Genomic DNA, 26989 nt, shown 5'->3' on the forward strand with positions numbered 1-26989 from the left:
ATGAGGGAAAAATGTTTTTATCAAAAGATTTGTATTATATTTCTCTGAAAAGGGTTTGGTATGCAAGCTATATATGTACATATGTGTGTGTGGGGGTGTCTGTCTATGTCTATGTAAGACCAAAAGCCATTTCCTCATAAGTGATCAAAGGATATGAACAAACAGCTCTCCGAGAATTGCAAACTATTAACCATGAGAGAATCCTCCAAATCACTAATTATGAGAGAAGTCAAAATAAAAAACGACCTTGAAGTTTCACCTCATAAGCAGCAAAGAAGGGAATAAACAATGCTGGAAGGGCCACATGGGAAGATAGGTACACTACTGTTGGTGGAACTGTGAACTGCTCCAATCATTTTGGAAAGTAATTTAGAATTATGCAAATAAAGTGATTAAATGTCCACACCCTTTGATCCAGATTACACTAAAGACATATACCCCAAGGAGATCATAGATTAAAAAAAAAGAAAAAAAGCCAAAATCCACCAAAATATTTAAAGCAGCACTTTTTGTAGGGGCAAAGAACCAGAAACAAAGCAGGTGTCTTAACTGGGAAATGACTAAACAAACTGTGGCACATGAATATAATAAAATATCACTGTGCTGTAAGAAATGACAAATATGAGGAATACAGAGAAGCATGGAAAGATTTTTATGAAATGATGCAGAACGAAGCAGTCAAGAAAACAATATAAACAATGACTACAACAATGAAAAAGGAAAGAACCACAAAACAACCAAAAGTGAATGCTGCAAATAAAAAGAAAAAACATGATATGAGAAATCATATCCCACTACTCTTCTGCAGAGGTGAGAGGTCCACAGGTGTAAAACACTGCATGTATTTTCTGATTTCTTTTTTTGTACTGGGCTGTTTGCTAATTTTTTTTTCTTTTTCATTAAAACATATTCTTTGTTACATGGGATGGCTCTCTGGAAGAGGTAAGGGGAATAGAAATATGGGGAAATTTAGAAGACTTAAAAATAAAAGATGTCAATACAAAATTCATTAAAGAAAAACAAAAGAGAATATTTACAAGCCTCTAAATTTCTTCCTTCTTTGGTCACTCACCTCTGGGAATTTTCTTCTTCAATGTTAGTAAGGCCTGTAACTGAACTGCTCAGCTGTTTCCAGACAGTATTTCTATCTCCTGATTCCAAAGCCCTATTGATTAAGGCCACTGATGACAACATCTCAACTGCAACTGAGAGTTCAGGATGGGTGAGGTTATGCTAAACAAAACAAAGACAAGGGAAAACAGCTGTGAAGAATATCACCTCTTATAAAGGGAGGGAGGTATTTCAATAGAACCAACATGGAAGTCATTTATTACTTGAAAAGAACATGCTGTCCAGCTATGTTGAGGAACACTATTGAATTAGCCTAATGATTCTGAAGACCACTTCTACGCTCTGTTCCTCACAAACTGCACAGGTTCAGTTACTTACATCAGGGCTCTGCTGCTGTAAAGTAGCCAGCTCCTTCTGGTAAAGCTCAGCAGCAAAAGGATACACCTGAGGTAACTGAGCCTCCGGATTCATCAACTCTGACACAGTCTTCTCAGCAACACCCCTTCGGATCGCAGCATTAATTGAAGTCACTGCTGCCAACCCTGGGAGATGAACAAGAGATGAGAAAAGCAAGGCTTGTAATGTTAAGAGAACAGAAATGCCCAATTTGGGTTACAGAAATTCAGGCCATTTGCTCCCCTTTCTCCCTCCTTATCTCAATTACTCAGACATTCCCCACTATCTCCTCCTTAACTCCAATCTCAAATGAAGTGGCCCGTCTTGACAAGATGCACCCTAGATCTCATCCCTTGTTGTCTTCTCCAACAGATTGCTCCTTCTCCCATTCCCACTCTCTTACATCTTCAGTCTCTCCCTATGCAGCAGCTCATTCCCAGCTGCTTAGGAACAAGGGAATGTCTCTCCCATCATTAAAAAAACCACCCATCCTCAGTCTCACCCTGCCTCCTTCATCTTCTTTACCTTTCTTTACCATCTTCTTCACCCCTTTCTCTCTCTCTCTCTTACCCTTCTCGGTCCTTCCCTTCCTCCCTCCCTTTTAAAAGAAAAGATAAACAGATGGATATTACAAGGCAGAATTCAGGTATGTTGGATAATTACTATAAAGACAGAGAGATGAAAGATGGAGTATTATATAAGGAAAAGAGAAAAGTTCAATTTGGCTTCATCACAGCGTACAGGAGAGAAAGAAATGTCCAATGATGTCAAGAAAGATAAGTTGCCATTAGGATGTACAGGGCTTTAAAAGTTAAATAGAGGAGTTAATATATCGTCCTACAAGAGATCTCTAGATCTAGCACTAGTTTCTCTCCTGAGCCAAAGTCCTGCCATTCCAGTTGTCTTTTGGACATTTTAACCTGGATGTCCCATAGACATCTCAAACTCAGACTTGTCCAAAACAGAACTCATTATCTTTCACACTGAACCTTCTCTCTTCTGAATTTCTGCATTACTGTCAGAGTATCATCTTCAGACCCACGAAGGCTCATCCTCTACCTCTCAATCACCCCCTCTATACAATCTGCTGCCAAACCTTGGCATTCCTCCCACACTCATAGCCCTGCCTCTTTATGTCTCCTCCCTACTTGCACTGTTCTCTAGTTTAAGTCATCATCACTTCTCAGCTGCACTATCACAGGAGCCTTCTACTGGACCTTCAGGCCATGAGGTTCTATACACCCCAATTTACCTTCCACTGAATTACCAAAGTGATTTTTCTAAAGCCAATCCCCATCCTCCCAGCTGCAAACAAAAACCCCAGTGGTTCACTATTACTCTAGAATCAAACAGAAAGTCTGCTATTTGATGTAAAAGCCCTCCTAACTCAGGCCCTTCCTACTTTCCTCTCTTCCACATAGGCTGTGACCTCACTCCACAGGCTGCCATGCTGTTCTTCAGACATCCCACTTCCAATCTTGGAGCCTCTGCATTGGCTGCCACCCTCCTCACTTCTGCCTCACAGATTCCTGAGCTTCCTTCAAGACTCGGCTGAGGCACCGCCTTCTACGAGTGCCTTCCCCTACTTGGTACCTATCTTGTATGGCTATGTTGGCTTCATCATTAGAATGTGAACTCTCCAAGGAAAATGGTTATTTTTGCCATTCTCTGTATCCCCAGAGTTTAGCACAGAGTAGGGACTTAATATGTGCTTATTATCTGTCTAAAGTAAGATAAAATATGCTGATAAAATGGAGAGTAGACTCTTTAACCTTCAAAGCTTGGCTTTCTAATAGGTCTCCCTATGACATTCTTTCCACTCTCCAATCTATCCACTATCCCTGTCACCAGATTAATGTTCCTAAAATACCACATCCATTCTTTTGCTCAAAATATTCAACAAAAGATATCCCCTTGTAGCTGTATAATCCACTATCCCCATCACCACATTAATATTCCTAAAATACCATTTCCATTCTTTTGCTCAAAATATTCAACAAAAGTATCCCCTTGTAGCTGTATAATGTCTTGTTTTTAAAAGCACCTTGATGTAAGAATTTGAGCCCACATCACTCCCTTACTTTACAAACTTAAAACACTCACTATTGTCTATCAGATAAAATACAAACCCCTCAATCTGGCTCTCAAGGCCCTCTGTAATCTGACTCAGTTACCTTTCCTGGGCTTATGTCACATTAGCTCGCTTCATGTATTATACAATTCAACCATCCTGGACCACTAGCTATTTACCACACTTAACGTTCCATTTCTCATTTCTTCATTTGCGCAAATTATTTCCCATGTGTAGAATATACTCCTCCTTCATGTGTAACTCTCAAAATCATCATCTTCCTTCACAGCTCACTTAAGAGACATATCTTCTCCACAATAACGAAGTTTAATGATACCTCTCTCCTCGAAATACTTTCTATTTTCTTCTTCACTTTACTCAAGAGAATGTAAGATCATTGAGGGCAGGGACTAATTTGCTTTTGTCTTTGTTTTCCCAGTGCCTGGCACACACTTGGCACACAGTAGGTGCATAAGAATCATTTGTTATATTGAAGGGACTGCCTAAATAATTAACTGAGATATGAAAGACAGAGGAAAAGGAGGATACACAGCATTTGCAGGAACCAATGGAGGGCAGAAGTGCATGGAGGAAGGAAGAAGGTGTCTGCTAAGGCACATCCCCTGCACAGCCACAGGTGGCAACAGTGGCCAAGAGGACAGTTTGGTTGCTTTCCAAGAAGGAGAAAAAGGAATTCACAAAGGAATACTCAACATAAGACATCCAGGTAGGGAAGGAGAAAAGGGGGGGAGAAGTATACAATCAGGCAAGAGGGCAGACCTACGTATGCTGGGTGTGTTCATATTCTGGAAAATTACCTAGATTTCAAAGGGACCATAAATCTGTAGGCTCTGGCTCATTTTGGCTAATTAGCCTCACTTTGCTGAGACATTGCCCAAGAAAAGGAATATCTGTAAGTTCACTAAAGAAAATACTTTAGATAGAGAGAAGATAAATTCAGGTCAAGTATAAAATGGAAAGCCTGCATCAAAGTAGATTTAACAATCTATTAAGTCAGTTTACCCAAGTACTACCTGTCTGAAGTTCACCTGCAAGAACAATCCAAAATACTTGTTGGGAAATATTAAGACAGTCAAACGTAGGAAAAAGTAGAATCTCCTGTAGAGAAACCTAACACATAAATGTTCACTTTATTTTAGTACCAACAATAGTGAAATATCACTAGAGATTACTTAGCTTTGCTAAACTGCAAGGCTATCCCAACATCAGGTTATGGCCTAATCCCAGATTAGAGGCAGCTAGGTGGAACAAAGTACAGAGCACTGGGCCTACAGTCAGGAAGATCAAATTTGGCCTCAGATACTTACTTGCTGCATGACCCTGAGCAAGTCACTTAACCTCTGTCTGCCTCAGTTTTCTCATCTGTATGATGGGGGTAATAATAGCACCTACTCCTCAAAGTTATCATGAGGATTAAATGAAATAATAATAGCAAAATGCTTATCAATCAGCACAGGGCCTGGCACACAGTTAGCAGTTACACAAATGTTAGCTATTATTATTATTCTTAGATACCTATTAGTATCTCATTAGCTCAGAGAACTTCAAAGTCAGTACAAAAATGTCAAATATAGCAACCCAAGGAGCCCAGAAACCAGCTAGCTTCCCTGACATCTCCAGACCAGGAGGGCACTAAGACTGACCAGGCCAACGTGCGCCCCTTCATTAAATCCAGGTATAACTGCAGGCCCCCTGAAGGACACCCAGTGGTTCTATGGCATGTGCTATCTGGCTCCAGCACCTCTCCAAGGGGCTAGACTGACCTGGAATTGTCCTGTGGCATTTTGATACAGCCCTCTGTCTCCCCACCCCCATCTCCCCTACACCAACACCTAATGAAGGCACCCACTTCTCTGATATTGCAGGGCAGCACGGTTAGCAGCATCCACTCCAGCCTGCAGGTCCTCCTTCTGCAATGGACCAATCACTCCACTCTGAAGAAAAGTAAATCGACATTCACATAAGTCTTCCATGGACCCTGTATTCTCAGCAAGAATCCACATAGATCCAACAGTCAAAGACAATGGCACTATCTGAACATTTCAGCTTACTGTTGAATAAGAGAACCTGAACAAAAAATGGAGTTATCTAAAGCTTTTTAGTATTAATTCCTAGAATAAAATTCAACCCAAGCTTCTTTTAGGGTTTCTTCCCAACTAAATGATCCAGTTACCCAAATACTAGGATTTCAAAAAATTTACTACATGAAATTAAACAGGGACTTTCTCAGTCCATAACCTACATGCTTCACAAGCACAGAGTGACACGCACAATTATCTGGTACTCAGAAAAAATGTTGGGCCTGGAGTCAGAAGCCCTGGATTCAAATCCTGCCTTTGTCACATGCTACCTATGTGACATTCACCTGTCTGAGCCTTGGCTTCCTCACTTCAAAGATGAAGAGATCAGACTGGGCTTCGAAGGCCACTTCTGGCCCTGAAGCTCTGAGGTGGGAGCTTCTACACACTCTCCAGCCAAAGAAATGTGTAAAGGGGAAAACCCTCAAAATGGAGCCCCCTTAAAAATGTTGAAGGGACAGTGAAGGATTCAAACAGACAGACTCTCCCCGGTGCTAAAGGATTCTTTACCTGCTTCTTCTGCTGCTTCTCATTCAGGAGCTGCTTGAAGTACCAATCACAGTTGTCCTGCTGCAGTGCTCGAAGGCCCAAAGCTGGGGCTGCTAGCGCCTGATATAAGGCCAATGGGTCTCCCTGCTCTAAAGCCAGGTCCACATTGGCTAATGAAGAATATGCTAGAAAGGAGAAGAGAAAGGGATGACCACTTACCTGGTCATCTCCATGACAAGATGATACCAGCCTATGACCCCAGAAATCTAGTCCATATACCATCTTACTCCACTATAATATAAAATGATGGGTACACATCCTCCGGAAAACTTGATAGAAAAAAAGACTAAGCTAGCAGGCAGAAGATTTGGCTTCTTCACTGCCATTTTCTGTGACCATGAAAAAAAATTGTTACCCATTGTCTCAGTTTCTCTATTTTCGAAATGAGGCTATACCTGGCCAACCCCAGTACAAAAGACTAACATGAGAATTAAAATGTGTGTATGTGTCTGTGTACTATATCACCATGTTCTTAACCAACAGGTTATATATAATCCCAAGGTGTTTAACACTGCTACATATGTTCAACTACTCAGCAAATATTTAAATACAAAGCACTAAACTAGGCAGAAGGGTTTTATAATAATAACATGAATCATCTTCCTCTAACTTTCTACTTCAAGCTGCTCTAGAAAATATCCAGGAGAAAGCAAAGAACACTGTGAATCAGGGCAGACTTCACAGCAGTGGACTTGAGATGAATGCAGTTTGGCCTGGAGGAAAGGCGTATGAAAGGACATCCAAGTGGGGAGCAGCACTAGGTAGCAGTGAGCATGGCACAACTGGCCAGGAAGATAAGGAGGTGGATCTGAACAAAGTGGAGCTTCTGTGACGGTGTAATGGAGGAACAGTAATGACAGGACCAGGTGATGAAGAGCTTTCAAGCAAAACTGAGGAGTCTGGATAGGGGAGGTGTTCTTAAGCAGAGAAATGACATAACTGAAGTCTAAGGTACCTACGGAAAAACTAATTTGGCAACGACGTACAAGGCAAACTAGAAGAGTAAGAGATAGGAGGCCAAGAGGCCAGTCAGGAAGCTACTGCAGTCATGCAGTGTGAGGTAAAGAGGCCTGAATGAGAGTGGGAAAGAGCAAGGGAGAGAGCGAAAGAGAGAGAACAACGCAAGATATTAAGAAAACAAGGCCTCCTGAGCAGAGAAGGAGTGGGAGATACAGAACCAATTAATCCCTTTTTACCACCAAACCAGGAAGGAGTCAAAGTGATATACTTACTATTGACTTTATTTATATTTCCCTGAATTTCCGCCTGAGTCAACAACTCCTCATAAACATCCCTTTCTCTTTCGGAGTCTTCTGTCTGAGGATAAGACGAAGCAAAATCAGCCCAGGTTCTTCCCTACTTGGCTAGAAAGTACCATTGCCCCTCTTGGGGCTATAAATATGGCTTACACATGTGCCTAGATTTTATACGGCTCTAAAAATGATTAAATAGATTTGATTTCTCAAGTACAAAAGTGCTTATGCTGAGAAAAACACCATTTTTACTCCACCAAGAACACCCAGAAGAAATGAAAGACAAAGATGAAACTCATTTATAATAAATTCATGGACTTAAGAAGAGGAGTCTATAACCAATTACATATTTAAAATGATTTGTTAGGAATAAGAGAGTAGAGGGGTCTTGTAGGAACAAGCTTGGAGGAGAGGTTAGCCATTCTATCTTGTTGGCACGCCGTTGGTAAGAAGGGGACCCTAAGCAACAGATGGCACAAAACTTGCAAGGTGGGGACATCTCCTCTCCTGCACCCCAGGGGGCAGACAAGTGAGTTGGAAGGCTAACGCATCCTGCCTCCTTCTGACTGCTAACAGTAGCACACTAGCAGTAGGAAAGGCTCTTGGTGGCAGTAACTAATTTGCATCCCATCTTTTGCACCTGTGCTAGGAGTCACTAATTCTTGCTGTAGGAGAACACATATGAGGAAAATTATAGAATTGGAACTGGCTTCACTCTGTCATGATCTAGAAACTAGCTGAAACGAAGCTGAAAAGTTTCAAATTACAGACTCCCAACATCAAGAGTACATACAAAAACTCCTAATTGAGTTTTCTTACATTTTGTATGGTCAAGCAAATATTCACAGTAAAAATGTTAAAACAAAGTTAACTACAGAATTAACATGCCCTGGAATAACAACAATGTGTAGTCATCTCAAACTTATAAAAGGCTGAAAAAGAAAAGTTATATTAAAATTTAGAGACTGTTCTTTCCCCAGAAATGCCCTTTCATGGTCAATAAAACAGATTCAAGACCTTCATTCAGAGCCTGAATAACAGTTCTGTAGCAAAATTTATAAAACAAGGTCTAGGTGAAATGCAATAACCAATACAGAGTCAATCCCTAAGGCTAAAGTGAAGAGATCAGTAAAAACCTGCAAGTCCATAATCAGAGAAACTTTGTTCTTACCCTATTTTTTGCATTTGCCATCTTGTCATGTTTAGCTTGGTAAAGTATATCCTGGTAAGTGGAGGCCAATGGCTCTTCAAGATTCACCAGCATAGCATTGGGGTTTTTCAAAGCACTAAACGTATCAGCAGGAACTCTATGTTCAATGGCTTCATTGATGGCAATAACAGCCGCATGCACTGGAAAAATAAAAGTACGTAACATTACATTTGTATGGAGAGGTGTTCTAGCTCACTGAAGGAGTGGAGTAATTTCCTGAAGGTAATCCAGGCCATTCTTCTCCGTTCAAATCTGGGCCCAAAGCACTGTGTATCTGTACAGTCTGGCCCAGACAGGGACTGAAGAATAAATTTTATTGGCTGTCCCTACAAATGCATGTCGTAATTGGGCTAACAGACATCATCTACTTCATATTTCACATGTGAATGATGAAGCGAAACTCTTTCTAAGAGTTAAAAATCTCATCTAGAAGTCTCTCCAATGCCCACAGCTCGGGGCTACCAGCACAATATCATCCATAAACAGGAACATCAAGAGCAACCCACCATCCCCAGGTTGGATCTCTTCCATCACAGTGGAGAAGACCTTAGGCAAACATAAACTGATCTCCCTCTGTGATGCCTCAGCTGATGTTCATGATTCAGGAGTCATTTCTACTACTGCCTCTCCCAAGAAATCTTGGATGATTTTGATTCATGGGTAGGAAATACTTTTCTGAAAGAGAACCTTTAAGGCAGCCTTTTGCTCTATCCAATTGCTTAATGAATTTTAAATACTTACCAGATCCTTTCAAAACCTCAGACTCTATGATTATCACAACAATCTGAGCTATCTGAATGTGTGACTATAATACCACCCAAACACATAAAATCCCTTCCTTACATGCTGCTTCATCCACAGAGAGCTCATTCGCCAGAATCCCCCCTATTTTACTAAAGGCAGGCATCTGAATCCCATATTTCTCCAGTTCACTCTTCATGTTGTTGATCTCTTCCTCTGTAAGATGAAAGGAAAAAGCTGATTTAATCCCCCTTCTACAAAAAGGCTGATACAAAACTTCAGGAAATAAAGGTAGTGGGCATTCGCCAATCCTTCACCTATTCAAGAGCATTGAAAAGTCCTAATAATAACTGAATCTAAAGTGAAGACATGCAGCAAGGTTTGCTATACACAAAAAAATTGCAAGAATGGGGCAGATGGGGGAGGGGAGAAAGGTGAAGGGGAAATGCATCAAACACCAAATGACAAATTTACAAATCTCATCTCTTGGACTTGTGAAGCCCAAGTTACTAATCCTCATCTGATATGGTGGCACGCTATAGTGGAGAGAATCCTCAGCTTAAAGTCAGGGAACCTGGGTGTGATGTTCACATCTGATAAGAGTAGCTATATGATTTGAGGTGAATGGTTTAAAAGATACAAAGGGAAAACCATTCCAATGGGAAGAAAAATAGGGAAATGTCTATGGAAATCAACATGAATACAGAGGGAACTGATCAGCCAACATAGATTCTTAAAATAAATACACATAAGATGGAAGCAAAAGAGGTTCCCAGTATAAAGACTCACAGGGAAAAGGTAAAAAGGTTTGTTGTGTTTTTCAAACTACTTTGAGGAAAAGAGAGGCTCAAGGAAAGGATAGGGCTTCTGCCTGAAATGAGTGAGACCATAATAAAAATGATGGAGAAAAAGTGAAGATGCCTGATTCTTTCTCTGGTTTTCTTCTATCTGAGCAAAGTGATTTCTAGACTGGAAAGAACAGAATAAAAATGGCCAGCAGAGAACCAATAAGTATAACAAAAGGAAGAAAGCATCCAGTTGTCCTTAGTTAATTTAAGTCACCAGGTAGAAAAAAAAACAACTACAGCCCAGTGTACTGGGAGAACAGGCAGGCGGGACTGCTCAACCTCTCTCAAGACTCTGGGAAAGAGAACAGAGAATGAGAAAGCTACCACTGAACTATAAAGGGAAAATATCCTCAGAAATAGAGAATGGCAAATGCAAAACATAGTCAACAAACTTGACCTTAATATCTGGCAAAAGTCTATAGCATTATTAAAGGAATGGCTGGCGATTATCTAAAAAATGTAGCAGAGATCACAAGTTTATTTTCTTTTTGGCAGGGTGACTAGATTGGTAGATCAAGGGAATTCTGTAGATGTAGCTTACATAGATTTTTAAGTATTTGACAAAGTCTATCATGTTGTGAAGAAAAAAAAAAAGGAAATACAGGAAGGAGCTAGATGAGATGTATCCAAATTGGGTGAATGACACTACCAAAAGACTCGCTGAAAAGAAATTTCCAATGAAATATATGCAAGGGAGCCATGTTTGGCCCTGTACTATAAAATATTCTTGACAATGACTTGATGACATTATTATGTCATGTGTTATTGAGATTATTAAATCTGCAGATGGCACAAAGACAGGAGAGACAGCAAAGTCATTAATAACAAAGTCAAAATCCAAGAAGATCTTGATAAGACAGCAGGTTGGACCAAATCTAATGGGATGAATTTTAAAAGGGATAAAGTGAAGTCTTATACCTGACGTCAACAAAGTACCTTTAAAAAGTATAAGATCCACCATGGCTAAAACTCAGTTTATCTGAAAAAGACCTAAAGGCCTTTGTGAACTACAAATACAGTGAGTCACCAGTGTGATCTGGCAGGCCCCAAAACTAAAGCAAAGCTAGGCTGTATGAAGAGAAGCAGAGTTTCTAGTCCTAGGGAAGCCAGAGATCCTCTGCATTCTGTCTTCTCCAGCAACATCCTAAGCCCTGTGTTCACGTATGGGCCCTCCGTCTTGAAAGAACATATATAAGGTGGAGACTGTCCATAGAAGGGCAACCAGGAAGTGATCATGCCATGTTAGAATTTAAAGAGTTGGGGCTTTCTAGCCTGAAGAAGAGAAGACCCAGCAGGGACATGATAGTTATCTTCAATTATCAAAGGACGGCCATGTAGAAAAGAAATTAAGACTTATCCCTCTCAGTCTAAAAAGAAAGAACTAGAGACAACAGATAGAAGTGAAAAAGAGGGAAACCTGGGCTTGTTTTAGGAAGACCTGCTTAGCAAGTGAAGTTATCCACAAACAGAATCGGCTGCCTTGGGATATAGCTGGCTTCCCTCTCACTGGAAATCTTTGAGGAAAGACTGAATGATCACTTGTTAGTGCGCTGTGAAAAGGGTTACTTTCAAGTATCAGTTTGGAAGGAAGGGTTTTTTAAGATTCTGTAATTTGGTGACCTATTTCTCAGGTAATATAATAAGCCAAATGATAAAAAAAAAATGAAGCCATGTTTAATGGTGAGATATCCTGACTTATCTCTGACAAAAAATTCCCTATATAGAATAGCAATGAGTCCTTCCTTACAATAGACCTACAAAAACAGTTCCAATACACATATGTGATTCCCCCCACACATACAGATAACACACAACCTCTTTGCTAATCCTGTCCCTTCTTTCTTGCCTTCATATAACTACACTGAGAAAACATGAACATCTGGGCAAAGTAAAGATATTCAGAATGCACGTAAACATACATTTCCATAAATATCAAAAAGGAATATAAATAAATGCGAATTTTTTTTCCAGCCCCACTCCAATCCCACTCCACAGTGGGACCATTTAAATTCCAGGTATGTGACCACAGGGATAGCTGACTGATGAGATGATTTATACACTTTCTTTCATGCCATAAACGCACCAAATCCAAATTCAAAAGCAGAGCTCTTTACCTGTGAAGTCGACCTTGCCATACAGGTCTTGAATCTGGGGAGCCAGCCCCAGTTTGAACAGGTACAAGCTAGAAGACAAAACATGTAGAAAAGTTAGAACTCTGCTCTAAACCTGTACGTTGTTATTAACATGCAGCTAGTTCTACCTGCTGCTCTTAGAAGAATTAAGGGATAAGGGGGGATCAGAAAAAGAACAAAGCAACCTTTATAAATTCAAGGCTTTTTCATAGTACAATTTATTTCTGGACTGTACCTTTACCTGCTCAAAAAAGAAGCTTATTATTAAAGTCACACTTTAGCTCCAAAAATTTTGGGTTTTTATTTATACTGTTTCAGAAGAAAATCTTCCTGAAATGAATTATGCATTTCTCTCTCTTCTTAAATAAAGGCTACTAAATAAAAAAATCCAACTTTTCTTATTGATTGAAGGTCAACCTAATGGTACAGGGCTACATTCTGGTGAAGCCTTCAAGGCCTGAAGTATGTGGAGTTTCTTCTCTCTCTACCAAACAGCCCCATGTGGCTGTGATTTCTGAGCGCCTGGGTCTTTTTCAATCCCCATCCTACTTGCAATCTGACACTTCCGGTGTGGTTAATGACTCCCTCCTGGATACTCATTTACCCCTAATGTCTATGACAACTGCTCACCTCCTGGTTCTTTTCACTTCCTGGCCTCTCTCAATCTCTTCTGCTGATCACTATCCATCTCCTGTCCTATAAGCATGGGTATTCTCCAAGGCTCTATAGGACCCTCTTCTCTTCCTCGACATTTTCTCTGGTGAGATCAAATATTACTTCTACCAAAGCAGATAACACCTACATCTACTAATCACCTGAACACCCATCCTGCATTACCAGCTGCCTGCTGGATCTCTGTGCCATAATGTGCCCCATCAGCATCTCAAGATCAGCATGTTCAAAATGGAACTCCCAGTATCTTCTTCCCTTCTACACTGGCCCCTCTCCTCCAAACTTCCTGTCGAGCTGCTGAGAGCACAATGGTCCTTTCAGTCACCCAGGTCCACACCTACAAGTCAGGCTCTAATGTTCAATTTCCTCTCTCTCTCTCTCTCTCTCTCTCTCTCTCCAGTCAATTGGCTTACCTCTCATCTTCTAGAACATGCCTTCAAGCAATCAAATGACACTACCCTAGCTCAATCAATAGTTTGTTTAATCATAAGTATTTATTAAGTACCTATATGCCAAGCATGGTGCTAGGCACAGTGAAGACAGAAAAATTAAAACATTCCCTGCCCTGAGGCTCACATTCTATTTGGTGAGATAACACACATATTATAAGTATATACAAAATAAATTCAAGATAATTTTGTTGGGTAGAAGCGTTAGCAACCTCAGAGAAGGCATACTAATGTTACCTGCTTTTAGCCTGTGTTTTACATCATCAATTAAGACTTTCTTACCCACTCACACTCACTTTCTACATTGCCAGTATACACCAATGAAATCATACTTTGCTGAAGTGTCTAAGTTTTCAGCAACAAAAGGAATTACAGAAATATGAGATAAATGTTTAGAGATCTGGATCCAAATTAACTGGGCTAATGTTTGCTATATGTATAGCTCAGGAATAACTATGCTTTAAGGAAGGGGTAAAGATAAATAAAAATACAACAAAAGAAAATGGCAGCTAACCAGGACACGGAAGCATAACCTGCTCACAACTTCTTTTAGAAAAGGGATGAGAAAATGAGGAAATGAAAAAGGGAGGGAGGAAGAAACAAGCATTTTTAAAGGCCTACTATATGCCAGGCCCTTTGCTAAGCACTTTAAATATTTTCTCATTTGATCTTTGCAACAACCCTGGGAGATAGGTGCTATTCTTATCTCTATTTTACAACTGAGGAAACTGAGGCAGACAGAGAGTAAGTGACTTGCTCAGGGTCACACAGCTAGGAAGTGTCTGAGGTCAGATTTAAACTGAGATCTTCCTGACTCCAGGCCCTGCGCTCTATCCACTGTGCCTTTCTGCAGGGAAAAGGAAGCTATTTCAGCACATCTAATAAAATCCCCAATAGGCCCCTTGGAAGCACAGTACAGCAATGTCAGACAAAGCTTCTAAAAAAGGGTGAGGTGACAGCAAGGGGAAGAAAATGTTCCCTTCCCAACCAAGTCCTCATGGCATACACGGACTGCTTTGCTATTTTAAATGAAGGCAAGGGCTTCTAGCACATCCTTCCTTTCAGTCAGCACACTACTGGCCAAGGTCAGACCACTTTCTATAAAAGTGCAACAGAAGAAAAGGGACCACAATTCACACACCGGAGCACACAAGAGAGATTTTCTTAGAACTGCTTAGAGCAACCAAGGAATGAGAAAACAATCTCATCTTGAGATACATAAATGGAGGAGGGCCTGAGCTTCAGTTCACCTTGCAGAAGGGACAGGCCCAGAGATGCAAAGTGACCCTCTGCTGGCTTTTCCTCAGGCACAGCTTGTCAGTTCAGGGAGGCCTGCATGTTCTCCTGACCCAAACCACACTGCCAAGAATCTGTCTGATTGGGATCCAGACCCATCTAGAAATTCTCCAATACGGAGATATTTCAGGAGGTGCAACTCATGCCCTACACACTAACTCAAACAAGAGTTTCCTAAGCGCTTACTACTAAAAATAATAGCAAACATTTATGCAGAGAGCATCTTAAGGCTTTTAAAGTGCTTCACGTAAATCATCTCATTCGATCTATGGTGTAGCACTGTGCCAGGAGCTCTGGGAGTTACAAAGGAAGACAGGAAAGCTAAGAATAAAATACAGAGATGACAACCTAGGTGTGGGGGAAAAAAAACAACTATGTAAATATGCCCATTTTATTTGGTGTTAAGTTCATAAGCAAAAAAAAAAATTCTTTTTTTAAAGACAAAGACACATGAAAGAGAGAACAATCTATTATTAAGTGCTAAATCATGTTAGGCAGCTAGGTAGTGTAAGGCAGTGGACAGAGAAGCAAGACTTGAAGTCAGAAAGACATAAGGAGGAGTCCTGCCTCAGACATTTAAGAATTGTGGGACCCTGGACAGTCTCTCTTGGTCCGTCTATAAAATGGAGGTTATATACAGCACCCACCTCACAAGGTTGTAGTAAGAATCAACTGAGTTAACATAGGCAAAGTGCTTTGCAAACCTAAGGGTGCTGTATAACTGCTGTGCTAGCTACCATGACTGTTTTATGCCAGTAAGTACCACAGGCATTCAGAAAAGGTACAGATGAGAGTGTACCAGAGTAGTCAGTGTCCAGAAACAAGGCAAAACTTGAGCTGGAGTCCGGAAAGGTGAGTGTGATCTGAAGAAGTGGAGAAGAGAGAGGACAGCTCATACAGACAAAATAGCATCAACAAAGACTCAGCCAATCATCTCTTCCTTCCAGGTACAAGCAAGTTGATATCATCTTTAGGGGGAAACATCCATAATTTTAAAGCAGCCTGTGTGCTCTACTCATCCATCTGCACTAATCTTCCTTATGTGTTTTCTCCACTAGATTCCTGTGCTACTGATTCTCATCAGATCGATGAGAGGAAATGGGAGAAATATGTGGATTAAAACCACACACCTACTTCCACAAGCTTTTACAGATCAGACAAGAGAATACCAGCAGACAGTGACACTTTGTTTTTCTACCTCAATCATTTCAATCACAGCTCTGTGCTCCCTAACCAAGCTGACCATCAAATAAACTAAATGTATTTCCCATGACGGGAGAATCACTACTACACAGCTCCTTCCTCCACTGGTTATTTATCATCCTAAACTTGGTTTATGACTAGAATGTGGAAGCGGGTCATCTTTCACTGACTCTCTGGAAGACCTGGGGCAGGTCAATTATACTCCCATCTTCCCATTTGTCACATAAGGGATAAAGACGCCGCCACCAAATGGGTTCCTGGGTTAGCATGAGTGTTAACTAATAAACAAATAACCTGATGCCATCACCTTGTACTGTATGCTTTGAGAGTCAACTAATGAGCACAAAATTGAACCAAAATTAACAAGCTAACCAAAATGAAACCAAGTTGTTTCGACTTGACTGCTTTAATACTTTACATTCATGCATTCAACTGGTTGTTCCACAAATATTTCAAAGGAAGTTATATATTTCTGGGGAAATTTAGTATAATACTAAAGAATGAGCAAGAAATTCTGAATTTATGATTCAATTCGCCATGTTATAACAAGATAATATCTATAAAAGTTTTGAAATGTGCAAATATAATTTTAAAAAATAGACTTAATGAAATTGCTACTATTTGGCTAAGGTGGGGGGAGAGGAAGGGGAGGAGGGAAAGGAAGGGAGGGAAAGAGAGGGAAAGAGAAAAGCAGGAGTCAGAGAAAAACAGAGACAAAGATAGAAACAGAGACAGACAGAGAATGGCAATGAGTGACAGAAAGGATTTACAAGAACTTTCTCCTGCCAAGTCAGTTTCTACCAATTTCCCAATTTTAAGCCTGATGCTTCATGCCCCAATTCCATATTCATAGACTATAATGTGCTTACTACATTTAGGCTCTAAGATACCACTGCATTCTTTTTTTCAAGAAGACTGGTTACCTGAGTGCATGGATACAGTAGATACAGCGTGGCATGTTCTTTCGATCATAGATGTCTGTGGTTTCAGGATAAAAAATCTGCCCAGAAATAAAAGCAGAGTAAGGAATAAATCAGTAATCATTTCATCTTCTACCACCCAACAATAATACAAAATATACACACATTTCTTATATGGGATAACAACAGGAAAGTTTTCTAGACATTCTAAAGATCCTTCCCAGTCATTTTATTCATAGCACGGATGCAGTCTTGCCTGCCTCTGCCATCATGTCACAGGGGGAGATTCTGAGTCATCTTCTTTGTCTGGCCTCCCCTTCCCTGAAATCAGTGCCAGCAACCCCACAGAGCTGTCAAAGGCCAGAAGACCCCCAGGATAAGACTGTGCTAACATTCTAAACAAACAGAAAAGGATCCCTGCAGACTGCATATTGACTTAAGAAAAGCACAAATAAGATTTATCTATGTTGCACCATACTTTATTTTGTTAAATATCTCCCAATTATATTTTAATCTGGTTCAGGCCATCCTCAGAAGTTTTTCAGCCACGAGTTTGTTCGCCACTTCTGTTCTAAAAGACCAGAATTCCAGATTTCATCTTGACTTTTGGAATGTGTAAACTCTGTTAGTCTTCTATTCTCTAAATACCACAGATGCAACATGCCCAACCTACCTGCATCATGCAGGGTCCCCATTCTTAGTCATCTAGTTTCACCGACTTAGATGCAAGCTAAGGGTCTACATGAGCCTCTGGCGAAACCCTCATCCTTATCACACTAAATCATATCTGTCTACTGTATTTTGCCTTTTGGAATCTGGTTCCATTTGATTAAGGTCAGACCTGAATTAGCTTAATGTACCCAGAAACACACAAATGACCAAAAACAAAATTATATCATTACTGCTTGTCCCAAGTGATTCACACATCACTGTTAGGTGACAAAGAGGAATATAAGACATGGTTCCTAAGAACTGATCATCTAATTGGATAAGAACAAAATACAAGAAAATAATTAATAAACCATAAGAACCAATATGTCATTACATATTAAACTGTGGTATGGACTGTAAGTGTTGGAAGGAAAAAAGATCAATGACAGCAGAAGTAGTCAGGACAGTGCTCAGGAAAAAAGCAGAATTTGACTTAACTGGGACCCTGACACACTACTGATGGGACTATGGCTAGACACAGAAGAGGGGAAAAGATATTAATGAAAAAAGGAATAACGTGAGGAAATACCCAGAAACAGTAATGAACACATTGTAACTGTGTTACAGGATGAATGGGGAGCACATAATCACATTATGGAGAATTTTCAAAGTCAGGCAAGAGTTTGACTTGACACAAAAGGTCACAAGAAGTCACTGTAGGCTTTTTTTTTTAATTTGTTTTGGGAGGCTGTCTAAAACAGGTGGGGAACCTGCAGCCTTGAGGTCACAGGTAGCCTTCTAGGTCCTCAAGTACGGCCCTTTGACTGAATCCAAACTTCACAGAACAAATCCCCTTAATAAAAGGATCTGTTCTGTAAAACCTGGACTCAGTTGAAAGGCTGCACCCTTAGAATGCCACATGTGGCCTCGAGGCCACAGGCTCCCTACCCCTGCTCTAAAAAAATGAGGAGTGACATGAGAATAATTTTCAGGAAGACTGGTCCAATAGTAATTGACAAGGAGTCTTGGAAGAAGAGAAGAGAGTTAAAAGAAAGCAAACTAGGAACCTATTAAAATAATTAAAGCACAAGGTCCTGAAGGCCTAAATGAAAGATCATAAGGCCAAAAGAAAGCACCTAATGATCATAAATAAAAAAATAAGGTCATAAAAAGCCTTAAAAAGAACTCCAAGGTATGAAGATGGATGTCAAAGAGTACTGCCACTCACAGACATAGACTATGGTTTGGTAAAAAGATAAAATCCAATTGCAGACATGACGAGCTTGAAGTGAAATCAAGACACCTAAATGAAAATGAAAAACACTATGTTTCAATGAGAGAAGAGAACTGAGGATAAAAACGCAAGAATTACCAACTTGGCTAAAAGTCAGAGGTTATTAAAAAAAAGATCAATACTCTTGCCTCCGCCCATCTTGGAAGGAGGGGAGCTGCCTGTTCTCCCCTGATTCAATCAAGCTCTGGACACCTTTGGACACCCAAAACTCCACAGCAGCAGCCTTGCTCCCCACCTGGGCACCCTCTGCTCCTCACCACAACCTCCCTCCACCCTCAGCTGTCTGCCTGGGACAACTCCACCAAGAAGCCAAATTTCTACAGACAATAATAGTGCACATGAACATTGACATAACTTCCACATTTCAATCATACCCTCCCTACCAATCCTAATGATCACGCAACCCCAACTACCACTGACTAAACCCTGTTTTTAGTCCTTGATGTTCCCTTAATCTATGCCCCTTAACCCAAACCACTCTAAAGCTACCCACCACTCCTTCGACTGTGCTCTCTAGAATGCCGGCGCCATACATAACAAGCTGGCTTCCATCTTATATTTTTCCCTAACACCCTAATCTCTCAATTCCTCAACTTCCTTATGCTCACGTGCTCCAGAAATAAAACGGAGGAAATCACAGAGCTGTGCTGAGAGCGCTACAAATTTATGTTATACAACCTCGGCTGTGCCCTCACTATGCCCAGGAGATCCTTTCATGGCACCCTATTGATTCACTATTCCACTCACTGCAGTAGCTTTTCTAAACCTTTCCACCTCTCCTCAAACCTCCCATAATACTCCTTCCCTCTCCCCTCCTGGCAAAGAACCTTGCCTCATAATTTCACTGAAAAAAAAAAGAGGGGGCCTTCTGGGGGTGGAGCCAAGATGGCGGCTGGAAAGCAGGGACTTGCGTGAGCTCCCCACCACATCCCTCCAAAAACCTATACAAAATGGCTCTGAACAAATTGTAGAACTGTAGAACCCACAAAATAGCAGAGGGAAGCAGGGATCCAGTCCAGGACAGCCTGGATGGTCGCTGGATGAGGTCTATCGCACACCGAGTGGAGCGGAGCGGAGCTCAGCGTGGGAGGCAGCAGGACCAGCCAGACCAGGAGCCGGGCAGAACAGGCACTAGCACCCTGAATCAGTGAGCTGTGGCAGTTACCAGACTTCTCAACCCACAAACACCAAAGACAACAGAGAAGGTTAGTGGGAAAAGCTGCAGGGGACAGAGTTCGCTGTTCAACCACCACTCCAGGGGCAGCGGGGGAGATGCAGCTACAGAACTACAGCTGCAGTTACTTCCAGCCCCAGGCCCACGTGGTGGGAGGAATTAAGTGGAGGATCAGGGCAGGAGTGAAGAGCCTGCTGAAGATTTGCATCAGTTCCGGGTTGGTGGTTCTTGAGGAAGGAGGAGTGCTGGGGTGGCAGAGCTGGCTATATAGAAATAGCTCTGAAATCAACGGCGCATCCCCTCAAGCTTGGAACAAAGTACTCTTTGCTCTACAAGCAGTCATACCCCAACGAAAAACTCAAGGGTCAAGTAAGTTGGCTGGGAACATGGCCAGGCAGTGAAAACGTACCCAGATTCAGTCTCAGACTTTGGAGTCTTTCTTTGGCGACAAAGAAAACCAAAACATATGGCCTGAAGAAATCAACAACGTGCAAGAGCCTACACCAAAAACCTCCAACAAAAACATGAACTGGCCTCAGGCCATGGAAGAGCTCAAAAAGGAGTTGGAAAAGCAAGTCAGAGAAGTAGAGGAAAAATTGGGAAGAGAAATGAGAAGGATGTGAGAAAACCATGAAAAACAAGTCAATGACTTGCTAAAGGAGACCCAAAAAAATACTGAAAAAAATATTGAAGAAAATAACACTTTGAAAAATAGACTAACTCAAATGGTGAAAGAGCTCCAAAAAGCCAATGAGGAGAAGAATGCCTTGAAAGGCAGAATTAGCCAAATGGAAAAGGAGGTCCAAAAGACCACTGAAGAAAATACTACCTTAAAAATTAGATTGGAGCAAGTGGAAGCTAGTGACTTGATGAGAAATCAAGATATTATCAAACAGAACCAAAGGAATGAAAAAATGGAAGATAATGTCAAATATCTCATTGGAAAAACCACTGACCTAGGAAATAGATCCAGGAAAGATAATTTAAAAATTATTGGACTACCTGAAAGCCATGATCAAAAAAAGAGCCTAGCTATCATCTTTCAAGAAATTATCAAGGAGAACTGCCCTGATATTCCAGAGCCAGAGGGTAAAATAGAAATTGAAAGAATCCACAGATCACCTCCTCAAATAGATACCAAAAAGAAAACTCCTAGGAACATTGTCATCAAATTCCAGAGCTCCCAGGTCAAGGAGAAAATACTGCAAGCAGCCAGAAAGAAACAATTTGAATATTGTGGAAAAACAATCAGGATAACACAGGATCTGGCAGCTTCCACATTAAGGGACCGAAGGGCTTGGAATACGATATTCCAGAGGTCAATGGAGCTAGGATTAAAACTAAGAATCACCTACCCAGCAAAACTGAGTATCATGCTCCAAGGCAAAATATGGATTTTCAATAAAATAGAGGTCTTTCAAGCTTTCTCAGTGAAAAGACCAGAGCTGAATAGAAAATCTGACTTTCAAACACAAGAATCAAGAGAAGCATGAAAAGGTAAACAAGAAAGAGAAATCATAAGGGACTTACTAAAGTTGAACTGTTTTGTTAACATTCCTTCATAGAAAGATGATGTGTATGATTCATGAGACCTCGATATCATAGTAGCTGAAAGGAATATGCATATATATGTGTATAAATATATATATACATATGTGTGTGTCTATGTATGTATATATGTAGGTATGTATATATATATATATATATGTGTGTGTGTATACACACACACACACACACACACACACACACACACAAAGAGCACAGGGTGAGTTGAATATGAAGGGATGATATCTAAAAAAATAAAATCAATTTAAGGGATAAGAGAGGAATATATTGAGAGAGGGAGAAAGGGAGAGATAGAATGGGGTAAATTATCTCACATAAAAGTGGCAAGAAAAAGTGGTTCAGTAGGAAGGGAAGAGGGGGCAGGTGAGGGGGAATGAGTAAATCTTGCTCTCATTGGATTTGACCTAAGGAGGGAATACCATACACACTCAATTGGGTATCTTACCCCACAGGAAAGAAGGAGGAAGAAGAAAAAAAGGGGGATGATAGAAAGGAGGGCAGACAGTGGGAGGAAGTAATCAAAAACAAACACTTTTGAAAAGGGACAGGGTCAAGGGAGAAAATTCAATAAAGGGGGATAAGTTAGGAAGGAGCAAAACAGTTAATCTTCCACAACATGAATATTGTGGAAGGGTTTTACATAATGATATGCATGTGGCCTATGTTGAATTGCTTGCCTTCTTAGGGAGGGTGGGTGGGGAGGGAAGAGGGGAGAGAATTTGGAACTCAAAGTTTTAAAAACAGACGTTCAAAAACAACAACAAAAAGAAGTCTTTGCATGCAACTAGGACATAAGATACTGTGTTGGCAAGCAAAATGGCCTTTGTTTTCTTTGAGTGACTCGGCGTATTTCATTGAGATAGTAGGATGGGGCTGGCTAGGGGGAGGTGTTGACTCCAGAGCCATGCCCTATTGGGTGTTGACTTAATCTATGTGGATGTGAGCCTCCCAGGGTCCTGGGGGGAGGGGCCAACTCAGAGCCTGGGCTCTGGTCAGTCAGACGACACTTGATGATGTCAAAAGCTATGTAAGAGGAGAGAAGACAGCTTGAAGATCCCTTTTCAGTTGGAGCAGCAGTGGTGGCGAGCGTGACTCTGGGCCAGCCCTTGTTCTGAGCTCCCAGGCTGAACCTAGATGTTGATAAATATGAATTGTATTGGGTGGATCTTACACCCAGAAAGCTGCCAGTCCACCGGGAAACCACAGGTTCTTTTGATCTGCTTAACCAAGGAAAGCAAGGTGAAGGGGTTGACAAGCTTACTTTAATCCAGCACAAAGACGGCATTCAGTTAGTTCAGGGGAAAAAGCCAGCACCCTGAACTTCAGAACAAATACAAACAAGTTACAAGCATCAACAGACAGACCCAATACAATTAGATACATAGATTAGGTCAACACCCAATAGGGAATGGCTCTGGAGTCAATACCTCCCCCTAGCCAGCCCCATCCTGGGCCACCCCAGTCACCAATCTGACCACCCACATAGGTTCCACACGTAATAGGGCTCTGGGCCTGGGGCCCAGCACCCAGCAAGGCTCAATGAAACACGCCGAGTCACTCAAAGAAAACAAAGGCCATTTTGCCTGCCAACACAGATACAAAGGCAGTGGGGCATAGAAATTTATCTTGCCCTACAAGAGAAGAAGGGAAAGGGGGATGGGAGGGGAGTGGAGTGACAGATGGGAGGGCTCACTGGGGAACAGGTTAACCAGAATATACAACACATGTCAGTGTTGTAGGAGACAAGGGGCACATTCAAGAGGTAGAAATATCTCCTGATAAAGGTAGAAATGGCAGGGACTTGCTCCTTCCGTCTTTTGTAATTTTGTAATTTGTAATTCAAACTTTTGTGAAAATCAATGCTGAAAACTAAATATATTAAATAAATTAAAAAAAAAAAGAGAGAGAGCTCTTTCTCCTCTCTTCCTGATCATCTCACATCACTCAGAAGTCTCCTACCATCTCCTCCTTCACCTATCTCATATAAATAGGTGGCCCTTCTTATAGCCAAGGCAAACCCTGCTGCATGCACCACTGAATCCCAATCTATTTGATCTCCATCAGGCTGTCTCACTAATCTTTAATTTCTTTTTATCTACTGGCTGATTCCCTAATGCCTAAAAACATGTTCACATTTCCTCCATCCTCAAAAAACCCTGAATTAATCGTACCAACCCAGCAGCTATTGTCCTATCTCTTTCCTCCCTTTAGTGGCTAAATTCCCTAAGAATGATGGTTTAAATAAGTGTCCTTACTTCCTTTCTTCTCATTCTCTTCATAATTCTCTGCAGTCCAGCTTCTGACCTCATCATTCAGCTGAAACTGCTTTCTCCAAAGTTACCAATAATCTCTTCATTTCCAAATCTAACAGTCTTTTCTCAATTCTCACTGCTCATGACCTCTCTGCAGCTCTCTGCAGCCTCTCTGACAATGCTGAATACCCTCTTCTACTTGAAATTCTCTCTAGCACAGCGATACTCCTCTCTTCTGGTTCTCCTCCTACCTCTCTGACCCCTCCTCTGTGTCCTTTGCTGCATCTTCATCCAGGTCACATGTGCTAACCATGGATGACCCACAGAGCTCTGTCCTGGGCCTTTTTCTCCTCTCCCTCTAGACTATTTCATTTGGCTATCTCATCTGTTCCCATGGACTCAATTATCATCTCTATGCTAATGATTCTCAAATCTGCTTATCCAGCTGCAACCTGTCTTTTGACCTCTACTACTTCCAAGTGCCTACTGGACATCTCAAAATGGATAAGCCATAGACATCTTAAACTCAACATGTCTAAAACTAAACTCATTATTGTTCTCCCCAATTCCTCCCCACCTTGAATTCCCAATGATTGTCAAGGGTATCACCATCCTCCCATTCATCCAGGTTCACAACATAGAAGTCATCTTTGACAACCAGTGATTGGAGCTGGGGTGGCGGGGAGGGGAGAAGGGGAGGGAAGGGAGGAGAGGATATGAATGAGAGTACAACCAAAGATGGAAAGCGTGACCAGGGAAGCTGTGTTTTCAAGAGGAAACCAAGTCTCAATGAATCGAAGAAGACGGAAGGAGCAAGTCCCTGCCATTTCTACCTTTATCAGGAGATATTTCTACCTCTTGAATGTGCCCCTTGTCTCCTACAACACTGACATTACCCTAGTGCAGGCCTCCATCCCCTCAAGCCTGGTCTACTGGTTAGTCTCCCTGCCACAAATCTCTCTCTGCTCCAGTCCTTCATGAGCTGTCAAAATCATCTTCCTAAAGCACATATCAGATCATAGCACGTTCCCTCCTCTTTCCCTCCATGCAATACACTTCAGTATTAAATGTAAAATCTTTAGTTTGGACCTTCCTAACATCACTCCTTCCTGCCTTTCTAGTCTTCTTCTTCCATACTTCCCTCAATGTACTCTGCAATCTAGTGACACTGCTTTCTTGCTGTTCCTCAAGCAAAACAGTCCATTTCCTGACTGTCATTTTCACTGTGGCTGTCCTCATGCCTGGAACTATCTCCCACCTTGTTGCAACTTCCTTCAAGTACCATCTTCTGCTAGCAGCACTTGCTAGTTCTTAACCTTAGTGCCTTCCCTCTGAGAATATCTCCAACTTAAACTGTATACAGCTTGTTTGTCCACAAATGTTGTCTCTCCAATTAGACTGTGAGCTCTCTGAGAAAAGAGACTTGGGGGTGGGAGGTGAGGAGGTGTCTTTCTTTGTATCCCCAGAACTTAGCACAATGCCTAGTGTATAGTAGGCACTTCATAAATTCTTGCTGACTTAGGACAAAAACGAAGATAGACTAGATTAAAAAGTAAAGTACTGGACCTTGTAGAATATGCACAATTATAAAGTATGGGATGGAAAACATACCATCAAATAAAAAAAAAAGAAATGGTTGGGTATTTAAGAGGAGAGATACTATAATACAGTATCAGAAAACAGAATGAAAGAGTGTCATAGAAGGGAGTTTAAATAGCATTTATTGAATGTGTCTGAGAAATAAAGGAAAACAGCAGCAGATAAAAGTCATTGGGCTATTTCTACAACTGGCCCATTAACAGTCTAAGCCTAGCAACTTGAGAGGCCTATTAGAATCCCATAAAAATGATTATTTACAGGTATGTACATATACATTCACATAAATGTAAAAACACAACACTCACATATGCATACATCCACACACTTGTGAAAGTCGGACCTATAAATATATATTTTTTAAAATCGAGAAGTATTATACCTCAAAATGATGTGCCAGTATGGCATACCAACTATGGCATCTGATTTGGTACCAGGAAGAATTTGGTTCCAATCCTGCCTCAGAAGCTGTTATGACCCTGGGAAACTGACATAAACTCTCTGTATCATGGTTTCCTCATTGGTAAAATGATGGGATTGCATATGATGGTCGCCAAGGTCTCTTTTAACTCGAAATCTATTACCCTATGAAATTATTTTTTGAAGCACCACAAGAAAGCACTTTTAATCCAAATAATTCAAAGCTGTTGCCTACCCTAATATCTCACTGTGGACATACTAATTCTATATAACTGACAATGAATGCTTTCAGGAAATCGTGTGACTCAAGAGAGTATGCAGCTGTCAATGAAAGTTGAGGAGCACAATTAAAATAATAGTATTTCATAGCCACTGCAAGTATTAACAATGCTCTTCACATCACTCCAAGAAGAGCTAGAAAATCTTTGCCCAACGGAGACACTATATAGGAAATGAGAAAAAAGAGGAACAGGAAATTACAGGTACTTAACAAGGCCAAGATAGCATTGCTGTAAGAATTAGAACGCTTGCATTTCCTGGCTTTTGTGGGGCTCAATTCTCTTAATTCTCTCTCAGACAACTGCATAAAAGGGAACTTTGATACAATTCTGAATAAGAAAGAAGAGAAAATATTCCTGTGCAAAGGTTCACACCTAGAATTTTAATGCCATAAGAACATTTAATGCCGTAAGGCACTGACCATGTGAGGTGCTGTGCCAAGCATACTGGATAAAAATAAAAAAACAAAAATAATTCCTATCCTGGAAAAGCTTTGATTCTAATGAGAGAAACAACATGTTCATTAACAGGGCTGTGTGAGATAAACAGAGAGCAGACAAAAGGTAATCTTAGGGAGAAAGGCAGCAGCAGCTAAGGGACCCAAAAAACCCAAAGCTCAGCACTGAGCAAGGCCTTGAGTGTCCGCTCATGTTTATTTAAATTTCTCACCTCTATCATATGGGAAATACAAAGCTCTTAGCTTCAGTGATACTCTGTTACCTATATTTGTATTTTTAAGTTATAAAACATGGCATCTGAGGATTTTAGGGGAGACTAGGGAAGTTAGATGTCATTTCCCTAATACCACACATAAAACACAGGCAATTCAGTAACGTTATCACCAAGT

General features: G+C 41.0%; 1 protein-coding gene across 1 annotated transcript in view; it reads right to left on the minus strand.

The window, feature by feature from the left end:
* IQGAP1 (IQ motif containing GTPase activating protein 1) overlaps positions 1-26989 on the minus strand; it is a 125027-nt gene that overhangs the window by 55152 nt on the left and 42886 nt on the right. The window contains exons 5-13 of the mRNA XM_036734398.1: positions 16914-16990; positions 12353-12420; positions 9493-9606; positions 8611-8789; positions 7419-7503; positions 6148-6311; positions 5409-5493; positions 1450-1613; positions 1073-1233 (exon numbers count right to left, since the gene is read on the minus strand). Coding sequence (XP_036590293.1) covers positions 1073-1233; positions 1450-1613; positions 5409-5493; positions 6148-6311; positions 7419-7503; positions 8611-8789; positions 9493-9606; positions 12353-12420; positions 16914-16990 — 1097 coding nt within the window. The remainder of the gene's footprint in view (positions 1-1072; positions 1234-1449; positions 1614-5408; positions 5494-6147; positions 6312-7418; positions 7504-8610; positions 8790-9492; positions 9607-12352; positions 12421-16913; positions 16991-26989) is intronic.

This window comes from Trichosurus vulpecula, chromosome 8, assembly GCF_011100635.1.
Source record: "Trichosurus vulpecula isolate mTriVul1 chromosome 8, mTriVul1.pri, whole genome shotgun sequence".
NCBI lineage: Eukaryota > Metazoa > Chordata > Mammalia > Diprotodontia > Phalangeridae > Trichosurus > Trichosurus vulpecula.